This window comes from Macaca thibetana, chromosome 12 (assembly GCF_024542745.1).
Source record: "Macaca thibetana thibetana isolate TM-01 chromosome 12, ASM2454274v1, whole genome shotgun sequence".
In the NCBI taxonomy this organism is placed as follows: domain Eukaryota; kingdom Metazoa; phylum Chordata; class Mammalia; order Primates; family Cercopithecidae; genus Macaca; species Macaca thibetana.
Window position 1 is genome coordinate 54,282,173 of NC_065589.1, and position 27,242 is coordinate 54,309,414.

The 27,242-nt window shown below is 33.2% G+C and overlaps 1 protein-coding gene across 11 annotated transcripts in view; it reads right to left on the reverse strand.

The window, feature by feature from the left end:
* The window catches only part of GULP1 (GULP PTB domain containing engulfment adaptor 1), a 307,310-nt gene that overhangs the window by 5,967 nt on the left and 274,101 nt on the right, over window positions 1-27,242 (reverse strand). For 7 of the 11 annotated variants that reach the window (XM_050751834.1, XM_050751828.1, XM_050751830.1 and 4 more), the window contains 5 exons: window positions 21,173-21,289; window positions 20,385-20,477; window positions 8,234-8,458; window positions 6,381-6,519; window positions 2,068-2,162 (listed from right to left, as the gene is read on the reverse strand). In XM_050751834.1, the coding sequence (XP_050607791.1) occupies window positions 2,068-2,162; window positions 6,381-6,519; window positions 8,234-8,458; window positions 20,385-20,477; window positions 21,173-21,289 (669 nt within the window). Of the gene's footprint in view, window positions 1-263; window positions 2,163-6,380; window positions 6,520-8,233; window positions 8,459-20,384; window positions 20,478-21,172; window positions 21,290-27,242 lie in introns of those variants that run through there. The other 4 variants (XM_050751837.1, XM_050751838.1, XM_050751836.1 and 1 more) reach the window with 2 other exon arrangements.

A 27,242-nucleotide genomic window follows, 5' to 3' on the forward strand; every position in this document is an offset into this window, starting at 1 on the left:
AAGAAAAAAGAAAAGAAAAGAAAAGAGAAAAGAAAAGAAAAGAAAGAAAAAACAATAAAGTGAACAATGCAATAGTGACTAAGTCATTGAAAAATAATCTTAAAATATGGTTTATGAAACTTCTTTAAACATAACTATCAGATATACCCATATGAAGCTGTTGTTTGAATTTTTATTAAATAAAGCATGCAAATTTTAAGGTTTCAGCTTTAAAAATTTGTAAGTTGTTTAAAATTGTTATAAAAATAATATACCAACCATCTCTGGCGCTACCCACCATGAAAGCAGTAAAGAATTAAAAAAGACATTAAGAAAATATTAGAAACAGCAAAAGCAAAAACATCACAGTTTAACATTATTTGAGTGTCACATCACTCAATCATCCCAATACAGTGCGTCTCACACTTGGTTCCAACAAAATCTGGAAATAGAGGCTTATCCTTTAAACTCAATAAATTTTTTTTCCCAATTTTGGGAAAATCTAAAAAATTCATAGAAAAGTACTCTGTATTACCTGTGTAACCCTTGAGAATAAATACTACCACATAAATATTTCTTTGTTACTACAAAAGCATTAGTACCAGATAGTACATGTCCAATGGGTAAAACTAATGTAAAAGGAAAGGAATTGATTTCATATGAAATACAGCATTCTTGATAAATTATCATGCACCATTTGAAAGTTTCATAGTATTTGAAATATAGAAAAGAAGTAGGAAATCTGTGCCATCAAACAGTATACATGTTGAAATCAATAGAAATTTTAAAAGGTGGTTTTAGTTTCAACCAAATAAGATCATCCATCCTCTACTAGAGTTGCAATTTGACTTTCATTTAATGTATAATTTATTGAATTCATAATTTTATAAAAACTATAAGACAAGTTGTTTATAATATTTTTGTCAATATCTAAAAATTGTAAGTTAATACTAAGGATCTAAAATAATTTTTTATGTAAAAGGGGATTAAGAATCATTCAACTTGAGAAACACTATTTCAACAGATTCTTTGACAACCTGAAGGCATATGTTAAGTAATTCAACTTTTAAATTCAGGCATGTTATTACATCTAGAACAATAATTAATTCATGTATTACACAGAAAATGAGATAGCTACACAGCTGCAGTCAAAAATGAGTAAAAGGGCATTTAAATTAACTTTATAAGAAGGATTGTAATTATCAGTGATAGATCAGAGTTCACCTATAATTGTTTTTTCTAGGAAGTGAGGCATTGAGAATGAATGTATTAAGCCAAGACTAATAAACAAAAATACCTCATTCTCCTTACTTTAGTGTCTTCATTGTCTCTTCTCAATCAGCTTCATATAATTGGTGTCTGTCTGGATTCTACCATATATAAACTTTTTGATGAAAAATAGGATATAATAACTTCACCAAAATGTAAAGGGCAAATATAAAGAGAAGACTTTATTCTGGGGTTTATAAGACTATTTTTAAATCATGGCCCATAGTGCAAAGCATTTAAAACCAATTTCTGTAAACTGCAGACCAATTTAGAACAAAAAAGTAAAAGGAAGAGAGAGAAATGAAAACCCAACTGAACTACATTCCTAAAGAAGTTGTCACTGGATGTCTGCTTTTTAAATAAAAGCCCAAAAGTTATGAACTACAGCTACAATGCTTCTTTTCAGAGAGAATAATTTCAATCTTACAAAGATTTTCCCTCATCTACCCATTTACAATTTTCAAATTCGTAATTGTTAAGACTGAGATCAAATCTTATAAATCTAATGCAATGACTTTTTAACTCTAGATTTCAAAACAATGAACCATTAGAATCCATGCCATTTTGTATTAAAAAAAAAATGAACCATCTTATTGCCATTGTAAATTGAACCATTAAAAAAACCAACGACCTTATCCTTAGCAATTGTAGGAGTATTTTTAGGACTAACTGTACATTATTATTTTAAAGTAATTATTTTAAGTGAGTTTTTATAGTGAAAATAATTAAAGGAAACCATAGTTTTGGTACATAACATTCTCTTTGTTCCATATCAAAATGAAATAAATCATTTATGGGCCAGTCAGTCATAATAGTCACCTGCATCTCATCTAATTTTGATTGAATATCTGGAGGGAAATCTGCTGCTCCACAGTTAAATGGGTCAAAAGGTTCTGCTCCAAACAGGTCCCGTTCTAAAAGGAAGGAAATAATTTAGTAAATGAAATAACAAGTGAGCTGGAGTAAGTTAGATTTCAAAGTCAGGATTATATAAATGAATATTTACATGATCAAATGAACCACTAATCCACACTTACACTGTATGTGGGGCTTTCCTGAGCTTAGACAAGTTAAACATTAATAAGGAAGAAAAGACCCATTTTATGATATTAAAAAGTTTTATTATAAACAATTATTATCTAGAGAGATTTCTGTGTTTTTAATGAAGATTTCTTACTATCAAATTCACCAAAGAGCTGATAATTAATATGTTACAACACCTATATTTTATTGAAGCAATTTAAATTTGCTAAAATTAATGCGCTACTCATTGAGGCTACCCTAATTCCATTGATTGATGCCTTGCAACACAATAGTTAAGCAATATGTAGGACTAAGTAGACTTCTAAGTAGCTCTACTCAAAGTTCATGTACTCTTATCTCCCCTTTTATCCAGAGAAAATTTTAAAGCACATTGTCTCATGTAGTATGAAATATCACCTTTCTAGATAGTCACAATGAGATAGTTTCTTTAAAAATGCCTCCTATCCCATAAATACATTTCTTTTTTAAAAGCAGCAGGGATGCAGTGTCAAAAAAGCTTTCTGTACATATGTTCTAAAGTATGCACTACTTTTTTTATCACTAAAGAAGTATCAAAGTTGAAAGTGATGTTTGTAATTGATAGATTTGGGCCTATTATGGGATTTTTAAAATAAAACATTCTTCAGGAATTTCTTTCCTCCGAATCAATTCAAATGTATCCTTAATTGGAAAAACATTAAATTATATATGAAAATGGGTATTTATAACATATTCATACCTTCATTTTGCAGAGAACTTTACATTCTCTAAATTCAATGCCATGTAAGAAATAATATTTATGCTACTTGATTTCTGCCATATCCTCTAAAATCACTCTGTGATTCTCATTGTGAAGGAGTCTTACTTTTCCAGTCTTCATGTTTTTTTTTTCCAGATTCTTGTATTAAATAAGTTAATAAATGTGAAATTTTTACAAGCTCCTTGTACTTGCAGGTATTGTATAAATAAGGGGAACATATAATTTTTCATCCAAATGCAGATACTTTTAAAAGTAAAAGGATCATTTTCAATAGTTACACTGGGTAAAAATCTATAAGCCAGGGCTATCTTAATAAAATGGGAATTTATTGTTACCGTATATATAACTGATGAGTATTACTATTGCTGTTATTTATTTTCTTCAGTTTAGTGTTGCTCAGGCAATCAATTGAAATTTAGCTTTCAAAGGATCTTTTCTTCAGAGAAACGTCCTGGTTTCCACTACACCATAAGCATACTGAATAATGCTTTTCACCTAGTAGGTGTTTGTTAAAAAATGAATTAATGAAAGGGAAGATTTGGTCAAAAGGTTCCGCTTCAAACCCATCCCGTTGTAAAAGGAAGAAAAAAATTTAGTAAACAAAATGACAAGAAATGACTTGGAGGGACTCACTTATATAGATTATGTCTATATAATCTCTATTTCTCTGTCTATATTTATTAAACTTTGATACTCAGGAATATGTAGACATTGAAAAAGCTATCAAGGTGTTACTGGAGCACTCTTGTTATGCTTCAGCAAAGAGACTGGCCGTGTTTTACCCTTGCCCTAGAGATCTGTGGAACTTTGAACTCGAGAGAGATGATTTAGGGTATCTGGCAGAAGAAATTTCTAAGCAGCAAAGCATTCAAGATGTGACCTGGCTTTTTCTAAAAGCATACAGTCATATGCATTCACAAAGAGATAATATGAAATTGGAACTTATGTTTAAAAGGGAAGCAAAGCATAAAAGTTTGGAAGATATGCAGCCTGACTATGTGGTAGAAAAAGAAAACCCACTTTCTAAGGAGAAATTCAAGCCTGCTGCAGAAATTAGCATAAGTAAAAAGGAGCTGAATGGTAATAGCCAAGACAATGGGGAAGATGTCATCAGCACATATCAGACATCTACAGCAGCCCCTCCCATCAAAGGTCCAGAGGCCTAAGAGGAAAAAATTGTTTCATGGGCCAGGCCCAGGGCCCTGCTGCTCTGTGCAGCCTCAGGACTCGGTATCCTGCATCCCAGCCATTCCAGCTCTAGCTGTGGCTAAAAGGGGCCAAGATACAGCTCAAGCCATTGCTTCATGGGGTAAAAACCTTAAGCCTTGGTGGCTTCCATGTGGTGTTGGGTCTGCAGGTGCACAGAAGACAAAAGTTGAGCTTTGGGAGCCTCTGCCTAGATTTCAGAGGATGTATGGAAATGCCTGGATATTCAGGCAGAAGTCTGTGGCAGGAGCAGAGCCCTCATGGAGAACCTCTACTAGGGCAATGCAGAGGAGAAATGTAGGGTTAAAGCCTTCACACAGAGTCTCCACTAGGGCACTGTCTAGTGGAGCTGTGAGAAGAGGGCCACCGTCTTTCAGACCCCAGAATGGTAGATCCACCAACAGCTTGCACTGTGTGCCTGGCACTCAATGCCAGCCTGTGAAAACAGCCATTGGGGCTGTACCCTGCAAAGTCACAGAGGTGGAGCTGCCCAAGGTCTTGGGTCCCATCCCTTGCATTAGCGTGCCCTGGATGTGACACATGGAGTAAAATGAGATAATTTTGGAATTTTAAGACTTAATGACTGCCCCATTGGGTTTCAAACTTGCATGGGGCCTGTGGCTCCTTCGTTTTGCCAATTTCTCCAATTTGGAATGGAAATATTTACCCAATGCCTGTATCCTCATTGTATTTTGCAAGTAACTAACTTGTTTTTTATTTTACAGGCTCATAGGTGGAAGAGACTTGCCTTGCCTCAGATGAATCTTTGGACTTGGACTTTTGGGTTAATGCTGGAATAAGTTAAGACTTTGAGAGATTGTTGCAAAGGTATGATTGGTTTTGAAATGTGAAAAGACATGAAATTTGGGAGGGGCAAGGAGTGGAATGATATGGTTTGGGTCTGTGTCCCCACCCAAATCTCATCTCAAATTGTAATCCACACATGTTGAGGGAGGGGCCTGGTGGGAAGTGATTGGATCATGTGGGAAGTTTCCCCCCTACTGTTCTCATGATAGAGAGGGAGTTCTGACGACATCTGATGGTTTAAAAGTGGCAGTTTATCCTGCGCACACAGTCTCTTCTGCTGCCATATAAGATGTACCTTGCTTCTCCTTTATCTTCTGCCATGACGTTGAGTTTCCTGAGGCATCTCCATCCATGCAGAACTGTACTCTTCGCTTATAAATTGCCCAGTCTGAGGTAGCAACTTTATAGCAGTGTGAAAACTGACTGATACACTAGTGTTATTACCTTGTATTTACAAATTAGTCCTCTAAAATAAATTGAATACCTAACATGAGCAATGTATTTTAAGTTCCTTAGGGGAAATGAATATAATATGGCCCCGCCATGTACTAAAGTCTTAAGCTAAATCTTCAGAGTTATATTCACAATGATTTAATATAAGCTAGAGAGAATGCAATCAAGTAGAATGTGTAAAACCCTCTTTTCTTCAGTTTCCTTTTAGACATAGTGACTGATTCATGACCATTGAGAATTATGCTTTCAGTTTCTGTCACAAGGCACAGATGGATATGTATTACAGCCAAAATATTGAAAATGAGCATCTGTTAGGTGTTTTCTAATTAATCAAAAATAGACTTTAATGTTCCTTCCAGATATATAAAAGATAAAACAGAAAAGCAATGAATTTATAGCATTTTAGATAGGAAAGAACCCTTACAAAAGGTTAATAAATCACAACATTCATATAATTCATATATTTTTTAACTAAAAAAGTCCATAAGCCCTATGAACAAACATATTTTAAGTAGCTCTATTAAACATGTAAAAAATCATTAATAAAATTACCAGTTGTTTTTAATAATTAAAGTAAAATATTAAAAATATAACCCAAAACAATGATATATAATTAAATATTTTCTATTATGAAGTAATACATCAAAACATAATTGTTCAAATAATGGGTAAAAGTTCCAAGTAGAGATGTCGTTAGTAGTGCAGTCTGAATTATAAAGTAAAATAGAATTAATGGAAATTTATACATATATAAAAATAATACTTCAATAATTGAAATTGTAAGTAAAGTTGTTAAGATATGTAATTTCCCACAAAGTCTTAATTATATATTTAAAATATACACAACTATAACAAGAAACATTGATTTGTTGAGAAAGCTTACTAATCTCAGTAGATCTACTAGGTACTGGAGGTGGCTGTGTGCCATTGCGAGTAGGCATTGAAGACTGGTGTGATATTGGAGAAAATGGAATCATATCAAAGATGTCAGTGGAGGGCGACTGAGGTGTCATACTGCCTGCCTGCAATGAAAATAAATGAATTAGGGTAGTATTTCATATAGACACATTGTAATGCTAAATATTTCACATGCATATAAAATATATGTAAACAGCAAATTCAGTTGAATCATAAGAATTTGCCATTTTGTAGACCGAAAATAGTTAAGTATTTGCAATTTCATGTGGTTCCACTAATTATGATAAATGCTCATTTAGAAGAAAGCAATAGAACATTTCTGCAAAAATGCTCTCAAAGATGATGGCAAAATGGTAACAATATTATTCCATATGAATATAAAAGATACAGTGAATTTTTTGGATATACAGAAATGATTGCTACTTATAACAGAGAATTAGATATAGTAGAAACTATTCATATAAAAATATGATTTCAGTAAGATACTCTGCATAAGATAACATTTCAAACAGGAAAAATTAGAGGTAAGTGACTTGCCTTCTTAAATATAAACATTCAAATGCAATTGATTTTTTTGCATTCTCAAAAGTAGAGTATATTTTAGTTTGTATTTATAACAACAGTGGCAACCAACTGATATTCATTGCAGTACATTTTATTCTTGAAAGATTTCATCAAGTTTTCTGTAATAAATAGCTATCTTATAAAAACTAAATTAATAATCACCAATGTACTGCCCAAATCATTGAGTTTTCTGATACAGTCTGGGTCAGGACTAAATACATATAGGGAAAGATAAATGAAAACCTCATGAAAATATAGCCGAGAAGTAATATCAAAATTAGACATTCATCACTTTGTAAAACAGGGAACAATATGTATATACGTATAATCTCCTTTGAAAACCATCTCACTTGATCAGGGATAAAAGAAAGAGAATTTCCATTTTGGGGGAATAGTGATGAAAAATTTGCTTTTCCTGTGAGAACTTGGACAGAGATTGCTTTGAGTGGTTCATATTAAAATTAGAATTCTCAGAATACGTTTAATTTTCTGATTTACAGATAATGCAGGTGATGAAAAAATCAGGCTTACTGTGTGTAGAGTGATGGGTTTACTATTCAGCTAAAATAATTGTTAGTACATTATTTTTCATGCAGGAAAATTGCTGTCATCCTCCTTTCTTTAACAATTTGTTTATTGTATCCCCTCACCCTATTCCTGTTACTCAGCAATACTATTCCCCTAATTATCCCATTCCTGTATCCCCTCTCACTTCTATCTCTCTACTCTTTTTCATGATACAAAAATTGTAAAATCTTGGCTGTCATTAAAAGCAAGACAAACCAACCAAAAATTTATTTACTCTGTCCCTCTTTAATCTCCCAATTTCTATTTTCTTTTTCTTTTTCCTTTAAGGCTAAGCTCCTTGAAAGAGATACTACACTTTCTGTCCTAAGATTTACTTCATTCTATCTTTAACTCTTATCAATCTAGATTTGCTCTTTTTGCACTGAACTCTGCTGAAATTGCTTTTACCAATGATCTAATTTGCCAATAGTGATATCTGATAAATCATTTGAAGTATCTGTATTACTTTATATTTTTGTAAATTTCTACACTGGCACCACCCTCTACTTGAAACTTTCTGGTATCAGGTAATCAAAGAAAACAAAAATGGCACACAAAGCCTCCAGATCACATCACATTGATTCAAGATACATCTAAATTTTTGATAACTTTATAAATAGCACATTTTGGCAGAATTTAAACAAAATAAGTCGGATAATAAAAAGAATTATCTGCTTAGCAAATTACATGCGGTCTTGGGATGCTGCTCTCACTGACTGGCTTGGGAAAGCCACATTTAGAAGGTGGTGGTATTAACAGTCCCAGTGATAGTCTGGAATCAGGTGAGTTGACAGGAGTGACAGACATGGAAGAAATATTGAGACAGGGAGATGAATCACCACTACTACGCCAGAAAGAGGATGAGCATCTCTGAAACCCGTGTTGCTCATGATCAGACATATCGTGCAGCAGCTGTAAAGGAATGACAGAAAGAGAAATATCCTAAGAGGAAAGGCATGAGGAAAGGAAAAAGTATACTTGAAATTTATTTGTAAAATGGTGTTTTGTTAAGATGATAAGATCATTTCACAATAACTTTTCTAAAATTAAAACATAGAGTTGGTTTTCCTATGTGATAGTCCTTAGATTCTGCATTGCTTAATTTGATGTTTTTTTACTGAAATATTACATTTTTAGATATTTTAAATAGAATATTGCATTCATCACGACCTAAGAGGAAGGTAATGGAGAGAAAAATGAAGAAAGCCTGAAGATTTATTTTGGAGAGGGCTTCTGTAATGAAATGGGAAAAGGAAGGATAGTAATGAGAGAACAGTCACAGAACTAGGAGTAAACTCTTCCAAATAAATTTATGGTTTTGTAGAATTTTCAAAAGAGCTCACAACATACATTTTATGTTTAATCCTCAAAACATTCTTTGAAGTATCAATAGTAGTAATATTATGTCTTTATTACAATAAACACATGGGAATTAAGCTCCACAGATTCTTTGTGACTTACGACAGGAATTAAGGTCCACAGATTCTTTGTGACTTATTCTTATATGAGGTAGAAAGCAGATTCAAAATTCAAAACAGTCTGATTCTAATCATCATGCCCTTTCTATAGTCATGAGGAGTTCCAAACTGTAAGACTTTTAGGGGGATGGGAAGAGGTGACTGTCAAGCATCTCAAATCAGAGAGATAATAAATAACAAGCAAGCAGTGTAGTAGGTCTGAACATCAGTATGTGCATGACTTTTAGGGGCTATTTCCATTACAGCATGGAAAGCTACTGTTAAGAGCTGAGCTGGAGAGAGCTGAGCTGCCAGATGTCACAGCGGCCAATTAAACAGCAGCCAAAATGGAAGTAATAATTAAGTCCGTATTCATTTACTGCTATAGTATAAGCAAGAGGCCAGAGAGAAGGTGCCTGCTCTATCAATGCTCCATTTTCCCCACGGAATGGCATTGAGCAAGGGTCAGAAGTATCACTGCAGAAGTGAGCCTTTGTCTCATTACTTAGGGACTTCTGCACAAAAGGTTCCTAAGGGTTTTTCTTTGGACAAGAGACAGTGGAAGGGAGAAGGTAATGGCTAGCAGTAGAAAAGTACTGAATACTGAGACATAGTGGAGAAAAGTGGTCTCCAAGTCCCTTGAATAAGGTGGTCTCAGGAGAGGCACCTAACGCCCTCTAAAAGGAGGCCCCTGAGTGGAGTTGCATGGGCTATAAATGTAGATATGCACAAGAGCATGGCTGGCCAGGGGACCTGAGTACTAGATTCAATTCCTCCAAACTATGCACCAAATACAATGTGATGAGGGCACCTTTCTCCCACCAAATACAATGTGATGAGGTGTGCCAGACAAAGCCTTTGTAACTGCCTACGCTCCGGCCAGAAAGATCCCACATAAGATTCTGGCTGGGAGCCACATTCCTCAGCTGCAAATCACATGTCAGAGATCTTTCACCACTAACAAAAATTCAGGGAGAAAACAAAAATCTGATTTTTTTATAAACTTTGTTGTAAAAGGTAGTAATTAAAATTAGTGAAGGACCAACAAGTCTGAGGTTATGTCCTTAAGCTAGGAGGACCCTCTTCACATATTTCCAGAAGCAGAGAGAAAAAGGAAGCCATGCAAAGTGAGAAATTAAGTTGAGGGAAAGGTTCAGTGTGGAAGCAAAATCTCTGCTAGTCTGAGTTATATAATTAATCACTCTATTAATATCCATATGTAAATATATAATTTTTGATTTCTCTGTTGATCTTCATTGTAATACACCTCGGTCTATTTATGTAGAGATGTGTATGTACACAATTTTTAAAATCTATTTTTGTTCGATATAACTTACTGTATCATTCTGTCCTTGGTGGCCAACTTTTAATTACAGATTACAGTTGTAAGCTCTTTGTGAGAAAATTTTTGTTTTTTGTTCCCAAATACCCTATGTAACACATTAGTGTAAATGATATTTATTGTCTAATTTATACTAGAGCATCTTTTTACTTAAACTGTTAATTGATAAGGCTGTCTGTACTGAGTAAAGATAAGATATTAAGTAGAAATTGTCCGTGATATTATCTAGTTTAAAATATACATGGTAATACTCTATATTTTTTTAGGATATATATTGGCCACAATTCTTTACTAGGTACCTGAAAACAAACTGAAGGTCAAAATAACCTTACTTGAAAGTGCTCTGTTATTTTTATCATAGTGTTTGCAGTATTCTTATAGTACTACTTCCTTTGGGGAGGTAAACTTAACATAAATGAAGAATTTATACAATATAAAAATAATCAAGTATTTATACACTATAATCAAGAGGTTTTTTTCAATTTCAAAATGGTAAATCAGGGATATTTAATAATGTCAACTGTTCTGATATCTAGAGTTTAAGACTCCAGAACTATTCCTCACAGGTCTTCTTTGGGTCATCAGTAATTTGGCAGTTTTTGTTTAGATCACATGGGTCTTTTAAAGCATAGAATTAGGTGTTCCCAACACAAAGAAAAGATAAATGTTTGAGGTGATGGATACTACAATGACCCTAACTTGATCATTATACATTATGTGCAGGTATCAAAATATCATCTCTACCCACAAACATGTACAACTAATAGGTATCAATAAAAATTTTTAAATTAAAAATAAATTAATATATAAAAATAGATTACATATTAAAATCCAGAACTTTTCCCCAGAAGTTAGAAAATCTAGAATGTAGGCCCACACACTTGCATGAAAATAGTTGACTGGTATTGAATATCTGCTGTGTCTTTGAAGTTAGCCTGTGCTTTGAAATTTATCACTCCTACCATATGCCCATTTCACACTTGAATGTCATAATCTGGGCTATATTAAAGTTTGAGTTTTTGATTCCCAACCTAGAAGCAATTCAAGTCAAGGAATCAGATGTTATATCTAATTCCCTATAAAAATGAAATGTAAGTCCAGCACATTTAAATATATGGGTAAAGTTGGCGCTTGATTCTGTACTAAATGGTTAGGCCTATTCAATAAGGATATGAACGTGTGGACATTAGCACCTAAATGACAAACAGTGACAATTTTGCATTTAGGTCCCAAGGTTCTGGAACCAGTCTTTTTTTTTTTTTTTGGCTGCTATTTTTAACTGGTTGAGGATGTTTATGTGTTTAAGTAATTAAGTACATTGTTTAGAAGAAAAACAGTTCGAGAAATTTTATTTTGGGCTTTCTGTCAGTATTCTGACAGATGGTTAGGAACCAAATTTTTTGGATTGTCCTACAGAAGTACATGGCACCACTGTTCAAGCAACTCCTTTATGTTCGTAGTTCCAGGTGTCTTAGTCTTTAGGAACATGCACAGAATCTGAATTATTATACTAAGGGGAGTTCTGTGCAAAAAAAATATGTGTTAGTTATACAGAAGTTGTTAGGTTATTCAGATATATTAATAATGAGTGTCCATGTTTAAGATTTGTTTTTGCTACACTTTTGTAGCTCTTTTTCTTTTGTCTTTTTTTTTTTTTTTTTTTTTTTTTTTAAGTTCTGCGATACATGAGCAGAACATGCAAGTCTGTTACCTAGGTATACATGTGCTATGGTGGTTTGCTGCACCTATCAACCCGTCATCTAGGTTTTAAGCCCTGCATGCATTAGGTATTTGTCCTAATGCTCTCCCTCCCCTTTGTAGCTCTTTTTTTTCAGTAAGTAGCATCTTGGTGCATTTAAGCAATGGTGAATATTTCAACCTTGAGTTTTATATAAATATGATAACAAGAAGAAATATCATAAAAGTGTTTGAATTCTATCAGTAAATATTAAATACATTTGAACAATAATAACAAAAACACTGCTTTTAAGATTAAGCAATTCTGTCATAATATGTTTAGAAATATTAGGATTATACTGAAATTTTATGTTTCACTGTTAATTGCACTGGCAATACAAATATCCAAAGACTTTTTAAACATAAAATACAAATGTCAAGATTAAAATATAATTTATCACAACTACTAAAATGGCAGAGTTCAAAATTATATTTATAATTAAATTAAGAAATAATTAAGAAATAAATTCCCTTACATTTGTATATTAAAATAATTTTTTCTAGTTAAAACCCTGGAAAATTATAATTAACATTAAAGATGGAGAAAGAAAATGGTAGCATAAAATGTTGTAGCAGATGTTTCTAGATTACCATGCTGATTCATACTTTTAAAGTTAATTGTTATAACATATCTTCAATATCAGTTTTTAAATAAAGTTTAAAAGTAATGATTACAACTTACAGCACAAGGTCTGTGTTTTTTCAGATTTCTAGGTCTACAGTTGGTTTATATTGATCTGTTAGTTGTAAGACCTACTGTCTTACAGTTTTCACAAGAATCTTTCAAGTTAAATGGATATAATTGTACCACAAAGCGGAAAACTGCAACAAGGAGAGGCTAAATGACTTGACCAGGTACTTATGATCAGAACTGGAATGGGAACATATTTTTCTTCCCGTTAGACAGGGTTTATGCTTTTAGAATTATCTTGTGCAACTAACAATTATGAAAGTGAAGTTGTGGAATGGTAATCATTTTTTGTGGGCATCAAATGTTCTTGAACCAATTCATATTTAAAATTTATGTCTTTGTTTAAAGATTCACATTCAGCTTGTTGTGTAATTAAGACCTTTCACAATCTGCTCTTGCCCATTCTCACTTCAATAGTAGCAGAGAAAACACTAGAGGAAAATAAACAGATTCACTGTTTATCCACAATGAAATATACATTTTAGGCTATAATTGTCCTATCAAGTCTAATCAGTGGCCACACAGTTGATTATGTAAAGAAATAATTTTATCTAAGGGTTTAATTGAAAGGAAGACATTTGTTTTACTCAGCAATAGAATCCAGTATTCCCTAGGACTACAATTTTACTCACTTTGCTTCCTGGCAGTAGTCTGGTTTGGTTAAAACCTTCTATAGTCAGAAGGGTAAAATGAAAGTACCCAGATACCAGAATCAAGAGGAACATTTTGATTGAACTTGTTATGCCCACATCTTACAATGAAACAATCTTCTTCAGGCATTCATGAGGCTATGAGGCTATGAGGGCAGAATAAACTGTTTTTTTCTAATATAAATACAGGCAGCACTGCCATATGAATGTAATAAATGGAAATCAGATTGTTCCCAGATAATTAGTACCAAATGGTGGAAAACCTAACCTCTAATCCATTGCCAAACCACTGGAACACAGCAAAAAGCAAACAGCACAGTCAAGTAACGGAAATTTCTCAGTGTATCTAAGTGACTGTATAAAATAAGGATCCAATATCTAAACCCAGGGAAAAGATTTTCACAATTTCAGTGTGATACAGAGGTATGTAATATAGGTACTCTTGAAGATTATTTCATTTGATAGAAAAGGAACCCATGATTGACCCAATCGTGGTGGTATTTAGAAGATATGTAAGCATTCTGTTTAAAAACAAGTAAAATATTTTATATACATTAAGTGTTATATATTCATATCAATTTTTATATGAGAAAGTGAGAAATAGGAGTGGTCTCCATTTATCATGCATATGAATAATTGGTTTTAAGTGAAAAAGATCGGAAGCAAATATTAAAGATACACTTGTTAGGAATGTCTTAATTTCAGTACTGAACAAAAAAGTAGTCTCATATTATTTTCTTTAGCTAGAACTCAATCACATAAGCTCACAGTGACCAAATTTATATTGGGCATATTAACTAAACAATAAACAATTAGAATAAAAAATGACAAACTTTTTTTTCACTCAAGCACATGAGACCAGACCTTCTCTATGAATTCCAGATTTGTATATTCAGCCATCTAATAAGCATTTCCAATTGGCTGTCTAGTTGGCAGAAATAACGCAGGCAAAAGTGAAATATTGATTCTTTATCACTCACTCCTCCTAAGTCACGTCTGTTTCAAAAAATGGCATCATTTCCCACATGTTAAGGAGAAAACCTGAAGGGACACTCCTGCTCCTTTTGTGTGTGTGTGCGTATACTGCCCTCAACAAATCCATTAGTAAATTTTGCAAGCTCTACCTTCAAAATGTGTCAAAAATCAAGCTCTGCTCATAACCTTCACAGGTAGAATTATAGTCTAATTTACCCTTCTCCTAGACTACTGAAATGTCTATTTCTGGGACATCACTTTGGCCTCTTTACAGTCCATGCTGCATATAGCAGCCAGATGGTCCACAAATTCCGTTTAAAACCTTCAAGTGACATATCATTGCATTAAAAAAAAATACCAATCCTTTGCCATTGCCTATGAAGACCTATCAAATCTAGACTCTGAGTCTCTCTTCAATGTCCTCTCCACTTGTTTTGGCTTTCAGTCACTACACTGCAGCTGCAAAGTTCTTGTAACTGTTTTCAGTCTGTTGCATTTGCTAACATTTTATCATTCAGATTGCAATTCAAGTGCTACCTTCTTTGAAGGGGCTTGCTTCCCTGGTCACTTTCTCTAAACAACATTCTCAATCATTCTCTTCTATTCTGCTCTATTTTGTTTTATTCATAGCATATACAAGATCTAAATGGTTACATTTATTTATTGAAATATTTATGTATTTATTACCAACCTTTCTTTCTTTCCCCCATGGAATGCAAACCCTTTAACATCTGAAATACATAAACTGTGAAAACCAAAGAGCCTAGATATATGGAAATATTAGATCTTCAGTACACATTTTATAATATTCCATAGCAGATCACAACTGTATCAAATGTATACAATCAACAAGTGAGATAAAATGAAAATCAAAGTGATATGCATTGTAACATACGGTCTGCTATTAAGAACGATTTCAAAATCCCAGTGATGAAGCAGTGGGACTACGAAGACCAAAACCAAAACTAAAATGTACACCATAAAACTTTGAGGGAACATTTTAGAAGTTTGGAATATTTTTATTCAAGGTTTCAACCTAAAATTACTTAGTTTGCAATTCAAAATCCATCAGTATGACCAATTCATGTTCATGTATATAACATATAAGTGACTGACAAACTTTCTAAGAAATAACAACCTTCCCTTAGGGCGTCTCTGAGGAAAGTAGAAACATGCATGCACCTATGTTCTCACTTAAACAGAGACTCTTTAAAGTACAAAGGTGTCCATGTAGATCATTTTACTGCATTGGGCCTCACATTTTAAATTTATGATTTAACACAGAATAAGGATATCAACATCAATAAGACTGTAATATATTATTAGGAGATTTGGTACATTTGAATCATTGTCTTGTATTACGGAAATTCAACTTTAACTTTGGACCTCTTGTTAGAGAAGATGGCTTGTCATTTTTTAGTTATCTAATCAAGCTTTGTTGTTGTTGTTTGTTTGTTTGTTTTTGAGACAGGGTCTTACTCTGTAACCCAGGCTGGAATATAGTGGCATGATCATGGCTGATTGCAACCTTCACCTCCCAGGCTTACCACAGCCTCCAACTCCTGGGCTCAAGCAATCTTTCCACCTCTACCTCCCAAGTAGCTGAGACTACAGGCATGCACCACCACGCCCAGCTAATTTTTGTATTTTTGGTAGAAACAGGGTTTTGCCATATTGCCTAGGCTGGTCTCCAACTCCTGGACTCAAGCTATCAGCCCACCTCTGCCTCCCTAAGTGCTGCGATTACAGGCGTGAGCCACCATGCCCGGCCTAATCAAATTTTATCAAGAATGTTTCCGTTGCTTGCCATATCTGACTTTATCTTCTACTTCATCACAAACTGATAAGAAAATAACATCTATAATATTAATTTACATTATTGTTATTTTCACATTACTTTTAATTCCACAACTCCCAAAATTCCATTCCTACTTTTTTCTTTCCCTTTCCCCAAAGAGACTATATTAAAGCTATGATTAAAGATGTATTTTATTTGACTAGCAATTGCTTAGTGTGAACTATACTGTGTCAGGCCAGCATATCCAGATATTTCAGAACATTATTGTGCTTAAAGGTATATTTTTATGAACCAAATTATAGCATTAAATAATTTATAAAGAACTAAACCTGAATTAGAGTTTTTTGATAAAAGTGTCACCTTTCTGTGACTTGAAAAATTTGGCTTCCAGTAGGATCAAGATCTGTCTTGGGCTGGTCAGTTGTGAAGATATTTCTGTGCGAGGGGTTCCTCTCATCACTAAAAACTCATCAGGTTCCAAATTAATTGCATACACCATACCCACCTATGTTGTAATTCAATATGCATAACGGGATTCATAATTCACTTCAATGCTTCTTTAATAATGTATCGATCACTGCCTCTAATCCTTTGAACAAACTGATGAGAACTTTAGTCATTTTGGAGCACTCTAATCCTCAGTCCTCTGAGCTCAAAACAAACACATAAAACCCACAGAGTCTTATTTCCAGGGTTATAAACTCATTAAGCATTTACTTTGCTAGCCGTGGGGGCACTCTGTGAGGTACTTTGTGTTCCTGCTGTGTGTCCTGTAAAACTGATGTTCAAATTTCATAAGAAAGAACAGATGTAAAACATTTCTAACTTAACAGAAATTTCTTTATTGCAGGCACATGGTAAGCTATTAAATAAGATATTATAAATTTACATTTTATTATTTGCCATTTGCATTGTCTGTTTTTCAAATTCAATAATCTGAATCATTAATAAATCTTCAAAAATAACTGCAGGTAACTAATTTTATTTTATTTTAATATCAGGAATTTGGGACCTCATTTGAGTAGATATGAAATAAATAAGCTGTACTTAGTGTTCTACAAGTTTATTTCATAGCCACATTACTAAAATCGGAAATGAAAGGCAAAAATGTTTTTTAATAAGAAGCACATTAGCAAATGCTGTAACAATGTTTTTTAAACCATTTGAATTGGTTAGGTATCTCATTAATTTACATTTTAAATTTTAACATTTAATTTTACATTTAAATTTTAGCAATTTTAAAATGCTCTTGAGTTCACTTTCTTTTAAAAATCAAACAAATTCTATTTTCACATATTTGTTGTGAGAACAATTAAAACTACTTTGGCAATTTTCAAGTGTATAATACCTTGTTATTAATTATAATCACCATGTTGTACAAGAGATCTCTTGAACTTACTTCTCCTAATTAAAATTTTGCATCCTTTGATCATCTTCTAGACCCTTTCTATACAACTCTACCCCAGCCCCTAGTAACCATTATTCTACTTTCTGCTTCTATGAGTTTGACTTTTTTAGATTCCACATATGAGTGATATCATGTGATATTTGTCTTTCTGTGCACGGCTTATTTCACTTAGTATAATGTCCTCCAGATTCTATCTTAATGAAGACATACATCTTCCAGCATATCAACAATTTAAAAAATCATATGATAAGATTTTAGGAGCTAAAAAGTCATGTGACAAATATAAAGTTAAAGTGTAGACAATGACATTACATGACAAAAGACTATAAGTAGATTGCAAAGTTATAATTTGTCATTTCCACAATGATCAAGGATACAACAAATTTTCTACATATATGAACTAAGTGTAAGACAGTGATTTAAAGACAGTTATTTCTTTTTAAATTCAACCTCTTAGTTGTAGTTTCTGAAGCATTTTATTTAGATAAATCCAGGCCGAGATGAACACAATGCCTAAAATAATTATTACATGATGTAACCTTGGGAGGGCTAATTCATTTTAAAACATGGCTTTTTCAATATTTTTACTCTTTATATATAACTGGCTCTACTAGTGAGAATTGCTAAATAAATGAATTATGCTTATGAACAGGTTATGTTTCCTTCATATACCAACTTGCATGCTTTTCACTTGAAATAGCTATTTCAGCTAAATGGTCAAAGACACTGAAGCAAGGGTCATCTTGTCATTCCTTCTGTCCTTTGTCACTTCTGAAGCTGACTCAGTAACCCTATGAGATCACCAATGCACATTCATAATCCAAATCCTGACCCACCTTCTTCTCAGAGCAGTGTCTGCTTTGGGAAGATAAAAAAAGTAGGATGCAGTTTGATTAATATGTTTGAAACCTCTTTGCTCTTCTCAAATGTTCTTCCTCAGATAAAGAGGATACACAATGACCGGTTTTGGGTTTGCATCCAAAAAGCTGATGGAGCTTACTTTACTCCTTTGTCAACACAAAAATGAAAGCAACGCTACTCTTCATATGTGATGAATTCCAGAAACAACTACGTTATCAAAACTCCTTGAAAAAGTTACTTCCCCTTCATATAAATGAAGTATATTTCTTTTTATTCTCCTAGTATATTTCACAACATGGCTTATCATATGAATTTCAACAAGACCCAAGAGGATGTGTCTTCCATCTTGGGATGGAAGGTTGAATAACAAATTTGAGCTGATGTTCTGTCCCTTGCAGTTAGAGAGGCGAGAAAAAATCATAATCCTGGTGAGCAGCAAACAGTGACAAGAAAAAATAAGAAGGAATATCAGAGTAAAACCAGAACCTGAAGAGGATGCTCCAGCACATATATGTCAGTACCTCAGTCTCAACCTCTCTCATCAAGGCCATAGCAGCCCTACTGGCACAAAACACAAAACCCACAAGCCAAGCAATGGAAATGCTCACTCTTTCATATGGGAGGTGGAAAAATGTGAGTTTACAAGAAAGACCATTTTTTGACCCATTTCCAGAGTGTGCCAAGTTTGAAACCCAACATGAAACTTCTATAGAAACATTCTTATTCATAGTGATGACCTTGTGAACGATTCTAGTATTAGATATTAAAAAATGAACATTTTCATTGAAGCACAATAAGCTTCCATAAAAAATTTTGCAACAAATTTCTTTTTTCAGTTCATGTTTATGTTATAAGTTAGATATGATTTTTTTTTTGAAACAGGGTCTTTCTCTGTCACCCAGGATGGAGTGGAGTGGTGCTATCATAGATCACTGCAGCCATGACCTCTGGGCTCAGGCCATCCTCTCACCTCAGCCTCCCCAGTGGCTGAGACTACAGGGGTGTGCCAACATGTCTGGATACTTTTTTGTATTTTCTGTAGAGACAAGGTTTCACCATGTTGCCAGACTCGTCTTGAACCCCTGGGCTCAAACGATCTGCCTGCCTTGACCTCCCAAAATGTTGGGATTACAGATATAAGCCACTGTGCTTGGCTTAGATATTAAATTTTTTAAATGAAGAATAATAAATACACTTTAATAGAGAATATCAGTAGTACAGATGATTCAAACCAAAAATCATCTTCTCCTGAATATATTTTGCCTAGAAAAAATATTGTTTTAAATTCCACCTCCCTCCAATAAATTCCCTTTGCCAAAACCACGTAATAATGATATCATACATGGTATTGGGAAAAGGATTTCAAAACTGTGACGAATCAGACATAAATATTTTAACTACAAGGACTTGAGTTTTGTCTGCAGAGAATACCACTCATTTTAATGTTTGAAATACAATTGCCTCACTCCCAGTGGGAACCCTTACCATGTAATATAAGAAACCAGGTTCAGTCTTGCTCACAGCTGAATTCCTATAATGAAGTTGAGCACTTCAAGGGGAGACTGGCATAGGTCATTAAGTCTAACTCAGCAAATAGTAATTAATAGAAATGAAAGAAGAATATGCCACAAAGAGAATAATTATATTATTTAATAAAACTTAAGACTAAGTCGAGGGTTGAATTATGTTAGAAAACCCAGAGGAAAACAGCAACATAGAAAACAACTCTGATTTGAACTAACTAGGTAATTTTAAGTTTTAAATTAAACTGCTTAGCAGCCTTCATCTCTATGCATGTTTACTTTGATTACTGATCCCAAAGTATTATGTGAAATATTGCAGAACTAGTGATACAGAGTTGTTTTATCACCACAAAATCTTGTTTCTAAGGAAAACATACACATGTTCAATATACTCACTGGAGATGTTGATACTTGAGTTATTCTTAGTTGGTTTTCCAAATCTTGTACTTTATTTTTAAGTTCCATATTTTCTGTTTCTAAGTCTTGGATCTAAAAAGAAAATGATTATTGAATAACTTTCTGTTCTTTTTTCTTGGAATATACTGGCTACAGTTATGAGTAGGAATTTATATTATGCAAAACCTTAATGTACTTTGTTGTGCATAGGGAGAAAACTGTTTGATAAAGTTTGGGAAAGTTGGAGGATTTCAGATCATTGAAAGACTTAAATTTATAATATATTTGTATGTGTGTGCAAATTTTATGTTCCTAATATCTCAACATTGTGTTTTCTTGTTGGACTGTGCAAACTATACCCATAATCTTGGAATATAACCACAAGACAGTGAAACTTGCTTATGATGATTTTGAAGAGTGGAGAAAGGCATAATTTAATTACCAAGGAATCTGATCTGCATGGAAAACCACTTACCCAGCATCTGCTGCTTCTGCTGCTCTGATCCCCATGAGAAGCATCAGGAAGTGAAGCAAAGTCACATGAGAACACTAAGTTCTTGTGGGAATTCAATATAAAATAGTTAAAAAAAAAAAAAAAAAAAAAAAAAAAAAAAAAAAAGCTGTGCAGGGGATCAGGAATGAAAAATTATGGGAACATAGTGAAAGCAGTTCCAATCAGTCAGTGTGGGGGAAATTTAATGGCAGGTCTTCTAAATTTGTTTGATGATATGCAAGTTTCCCTGTACTTACATCACACAAATGTAAAACAACAAGCTTAGTTTACTCACTCTTTTTTGTAACCCTGCGATCTGTTTTCTTGTTTCAACATCTTTTCCTCCTGATTCTAGAAATTTCCTGTATGCCAGGTCAAATGCTTGGCCAATTGTTAAAGTGATCTCTTCAGCCTGTGTAAAAATCAAACAATGATTTGCATTTTAATAATATGTCAAACTTTTTTTGAATTGAGAAAACAACATTCATATAAGCACTTACTGTAAGACATTCACAAGAGGTACTTCAAAAGGGCAACAGTTTGTAGTAGAGATGTAGTAAATGAGCAAGGTAGTATGCTAACATAATAACTCAATGCCTACCCAGGCACAGCACTGAAAAAACAAGCAGACTTGGGGTGGGCATTACTGAACAGCTGTTGAAGTAAGAAAGTTGGAAGCAAGAGTTCTTTCTGTCAAAATTCTCATCTCTTTTATTGTATTATTTTTTCCTACTAGTTTTTCTCCCTTTCTCAACTATTTAGTGCCTATTAAATGAAAGCAGAGTGCCAAATGCCGTTTCTCTTCTTGCTTAGCTACTTATTTCCTTTTCCTTGTGAGGCGGGTTTGTTAAACCCTAAGCAGGTAACTGAATGAGGCTGCCAGGTGGTGTCTCTGGAAAACATGAGGTATGCCCTCTAAATGGCACACCTGCTACTCGGTCCCAGTTAATTGTTGCCTGGTGGAAGTGAGCAATTCCAATCTGAAACTGTCAGATCTTATGTATACAAGATAAGGTCAGAAGTCTGAAGTTTTATATGAGAGCTCCCAATTTTAAGTGATGGTAAACAGTTTGTATTTTGGTAAAACACAATGCCAGTGATCAAAAAATATATATATCATCTGAATTTGGGCTTGTAAACAACTAACAATCTCAGATCTATTGATTAGAAACTGCCACAAATATATCTTATGTCCACCAGCTCATTTCTTCTCCATTCATATCTCCACTGAATTTATAATGTCTTGCACATAGTAAAGACTTATATTAAATAGAGATTTATTTACTTAATCAACATTATAAAGAGTTTTGGTAAAGGCATGAGTCAGATTTAATGTTGTCACAATTATGCCATAAGACCGCCAGACAACAAGAAGACTGCTAGTAATATATATTGAAAATGCTATGCTTTAACTTTACTACAAATCCTAATAATTTATTATCTGCTGTGATCAACATAAAATGAAAACATGCTTTGTTAATCAGCTTCTATCATTTAATGGAATTTTTATAGTTCATTATTTAAGGAGGGCTTTAGACAAAAAATACAGTATTTAACCTAGTTAACTAAAAAGTGCAAAATATGTACATAATATTTTAAAGGAATACTGTTTTATGAAAGAAAAGAAAAAACACAGGAAAGTAAATGACAATGAGCTATAATAAAAACTACTAAATAAATGAAAATGACAGATACCAATGTATGCATGTTCAATGACTTAAACTAACTGGTTGTGTTAGATATTAAGATTATTTGTAACATTAAAAAGTGGTAGAAGTGGTTTTGATAGATTGTGGGATTATGAATAATTTGTTTTCTGTTTCTAATTTCAAATCTTTGGGTAATAAGTTTCTATTTATTTTACGATACAAAGACTTTTTTCTTCTTTTTAAAAATTTCTTCTAAAAAAACATGGGATACATGTGCAGAATGTTCAGGTTAGTTACATAGGTATACGTGTGCCATGGTGGTTTGCTGCACCTATTGACCCATCCTCCAAGTTCCCTCCCCTCACCTCCCACCCCCTAATGGGCCCTGGTGTGTGTTGTTCCACTCTCTGTGTCCATGTGTTCTCATTGTTCAACTCCCACTTCTGAGTGAGAACATGTGGTGTTTGGTTTTCTGTTCCTGTGTTAGTTTGCTGAGGATGGCAGCTTCCAGTTTCATCCATGTCCCTGCAAAGGACATGATCTTATTCCTTTTTATGGCTGCATAGTATTTCATGGGATATGGGATATATGTACCACCTTTTCTTAATCCAATCTATCATTAATGGGCATTTGGGTTGGTTCCAAGTCTTTGCTATTGGAAATAGTGCTGCAATAAACATACGTGTGCATTTGTCTTTATAGTAGAATGATTTGTATTCCTTTGGGTGTATACCCAGTAATGGGATTTCTGTGTCAAATGGTAGTTCTAGTTCTAGATCCTTGAGGAATTGCCACCCTGTCTTCCACAATGATTGAACTAATTTACATTCCCACCAACAGTGTAAAAGTGTTTCTATTTCTCCACAGGCTTGCCAGCATCTATTGTTTCCTGACTTTTTAATAATCACCATTTTGACTGGTGTGAGATGGTATCTCATTGTGGTTTTGATTTGCATTTTTCTGATGATCAGTGATGTTGAGTTTTCTTTTCATATGTTTGTTGGTCGCATAAATGTCTTCTTTTGAGAAGTGTCTCTTCATATCCTTTGCCCACTTTGTGATGAGGTTGTTTTTTTCTTATAAATATGTTTAAGTTCCTTGTAAATTCTAGATATTAGACCTTTGTCAGATGAGTAGATTTTTAATTATAGGTTGTTTCCCTTCTAAATTATGATTTTGATGTATCCTTCTTGTTTTCTTTCTTTTTTTTTTTTTTTTTTTTGAGATGGTGTCTCACTCAGCCACCCAGGCTAGAGTGGCGCGATCTCGGCTCAAACTGCAACTTCCACCCTCTCGGTTCAAGAAATTCTCCTGCCTCAGCCTCCTGAGTTGCTGGGATGCGCCACCACACCCAACTAATTTTTGTATTTTTAGTAGAGACGGGGTTTCACTATGTTGGCCAGGCTGGTCTCGAACTCCTGCCCACAGGTGATCCACCCGCCTTGGCCTCCCAAAGTGTCGATGTATTCTTTTAACGAGACATTATGTTATCTTCAAATAATCAATTTGTACATTATAAAGAATCATTTAAATGGTAACATTGTTGATCCTTCATTAATGATATTTGGCCTCATATTATTTATTTATATTAGTAACTTTAAAAAAACATGTTCTCGTTTTATAATAACATCTTTATTAGGCACTTAGCTGTCTAGTAAATATTCTGCATATATTATTTTACTTGATTCTCATTATGGCTCTGAAGTAAGGATTATAATTACCCCACAATACATATGATGAAACTGCAATTTTGTAAAGTTGTATAACTTGCCTAAAGCTAGTGAGTGGAGAAAATGAAATTTAAATCCAGATTTCTGACTCTCCAACCTTCACACTTTTGGGGGTGGGGGGTAAAATTTATATACAATGAAATGCACAGATCATAATAAATGTATAAATCGTATAAGATACATAATCCCCAACTTATTAAAAATAAATAATATTTCTAGCCTGCCAGAATGTCTCTTATGCCTACTTTCAGTCAAATCCCATCTATTATGGGTGACCATTCTCCAATTTTTATCATTATAAATCAGTTTTGCCTGTCCTTGATATCTATAAAAATAGACTATATAATATGTATTCTTTTGTGTCTGTATTCTTCTGTGAACTTAAAGTTGTTGAGTTTCATACGTGTTGTACATATCAATAACATACTGGTTTTGTTGCTGATTAGCATTTGCTGCTGATATACCACAAGTGATTTATCCATTGTACTACTGATGGACATTCATGGTTTTGTCAGTTCTTAGTTATTAGACATGAAAACTACCACAAACATTCTTCTAAGATCTTTTTGTAGACAAATATGTTTTCTTGTCTCTTGGTAAATACCTAGAAGGTAATTGTTAAATCATAGGAGGTCTACCTTTAACATTATAAGAAACTGTGCAACTGTTTTCCAAAGTAATATCATTTTGAATTTCCACCAGCAGTAAGAGACTTTTCGTTATGTCACATTCTCAGAAACAACAGATATTGACAGTCTTTTTCATTTGAGACAATATACTGGACGAGTGATGCTATATTAATGTGTTTTAAATTTATATTTCCCTGTTGAATAATAATATTAGCCCAGTTTCATGTGTTCGTTGCCTTTTTTATGTTCTCTTTAATAAACTAACTTCCTGTAGAAGTCTACTGCCCACTTTTATTAGGTGTTTTGTCTTTTTATTAGTGACTTTTAGGAGTTTTTTATATAGTCTGGATACAGATCCTTTTTCAGATACATGTATTGGGAAAATAGCCGCTTGCTTTTTCAGTTTGCTGATAGTGTTTATACATTAACAGACAATGTTTTATTTTTGATAAAGTCCATTGTATTCTTTTTTTGTTCATGTGTAGTGCTTTTGGGGTCTTTTCTAGGAAATCACTATTCATCCAAAGTTCATAATGACATTCTATGTTGTAATGAAAGTTACATATAAGATTACAAAAGCTTCTACTTTTATGTCTATGATCCATCTCAAATAGTTTTATGTACCATAAGTAGAAGATAATTTTCATAATTTTTTCCATATATTTAGCTAGTTATTTCAACAACAATTGTCAAAAAGACTTTCTTTTTTCCATTGAATTTTTTTGTCACATTTGTGGAAAAAAAATTAACCATGTATGTATGGATATTTTTAAACTCTACAATAGAGTTCATTTATTACTTATTACTACATTAATACCACCCTGACTTGATAAGAGTTAAAGGTAAGTTCTGACACCAGGTATGCTTCCCCAGATTTTGGGTTTCTCTCTCAAAATTAATTTGTTTTCACTCTAGGTCATTTATATACCTTATTAGAAGTAACTTTGCAATTTTTACTAACAATCCCATTGTGATTTTAATCAGAATTGTATTGAAACCATGGATCGATAAATTTGGTAGAATTGACCACAATTAAACTGAGCCTTCCAATCCATAAATATGATATCTTTCTTCCATTACTTTAGGTCTTTTTTACTTACATCAATACTTTGAAGATTTCAGTATGGAGGCCTTGCATATTTTTAAAATTCTCATTATTTCATGTTTCCTGATGCTAGAGTAAATACATTTTTCTTTCTTTCTTTTTGCTAGTAGACAGGCATAATTTAATTTTGTACATGACTTGTAAGCTTTGTTTTTGCTAAATTTGTTTCATAAATCTAGTGGTTGTAGATTCTCAGCAATTTTTATGTAAAAAAGTTGATACTATATCTGCGAAAAAAGACAATTTTTTCCTATTTCTTTCCTAGCTTTGTGCCCTTCCTCCCCATCTATTCACTAGCTAAGACACCTAATACCACGTTAAATAGGTAGTAAAAATGGACATCCTTACATTGCTCCCAGTCTTAGAAGGAAAGCATTCAATAATTCACCGTTAATTATGATGTTACCTGTAGGACTTTTAAAGTTTTTATCAGAAAAAAAAAAAGTCTCTTCTATTCCTAGCGTGTTATAAATTTAGCAGCAATGCGTTGAATTTTGTCTGTTGGCTTTTCTGTATTTGCTGAAATTACGGTGTTATTATTCTGCTAAGATGTTGTATTATGTTGATTGATTTTTTGTATGTTAAACCAAACTTGAATTCCTGGGATAAACCTCATCGGGTAATAATGTATTATCTCTTTTATATTTTATATATTGCTGGACTTGATTTGGAATTATTATGTAAAAGAGTGTTAAGTCTATATCATAAGAAACACTGGAATATAATTTTCATTTTTTGTAAGGTCTTTGTTATGTTTTTCAATCAGGGAAACACTGGCTTCATAAAATGATTAGAAGTGTTACTTTATTCTCTTAATTCTGAAAAGGTTTATGTATAATTGGTATTTTAAAAAGAAATGTTTTACAAATTTTAATAGTGAAACTATCTGGGCTTGGTATTTCACTTGTCAAAAAGTTTTGTCAAATATTTGGACCAAATATTTAATTCCAAATATGTGGGCCAAATATTTAGTTCCAAATCTTTTTAAAAAATATAATATATGTTTACATTTATAAATTAAATATATTTATATTAAATATTTATATATAATTTTATATATTCAGATTTTTCAATCTGGTAAATTGAGTTTCAAGATAGTCATCCATTTTATATTATTTACCAAATTTACTGGAATAATAGTTATATAATATTTATCTTTGTATCCTTATAAAGAATATAGGATCTGCAGCCACTATTTCTAGTATTGGCAATTTGTGTTTTCTGTCACTTTCGCCCCTGATGACTTTTTAGC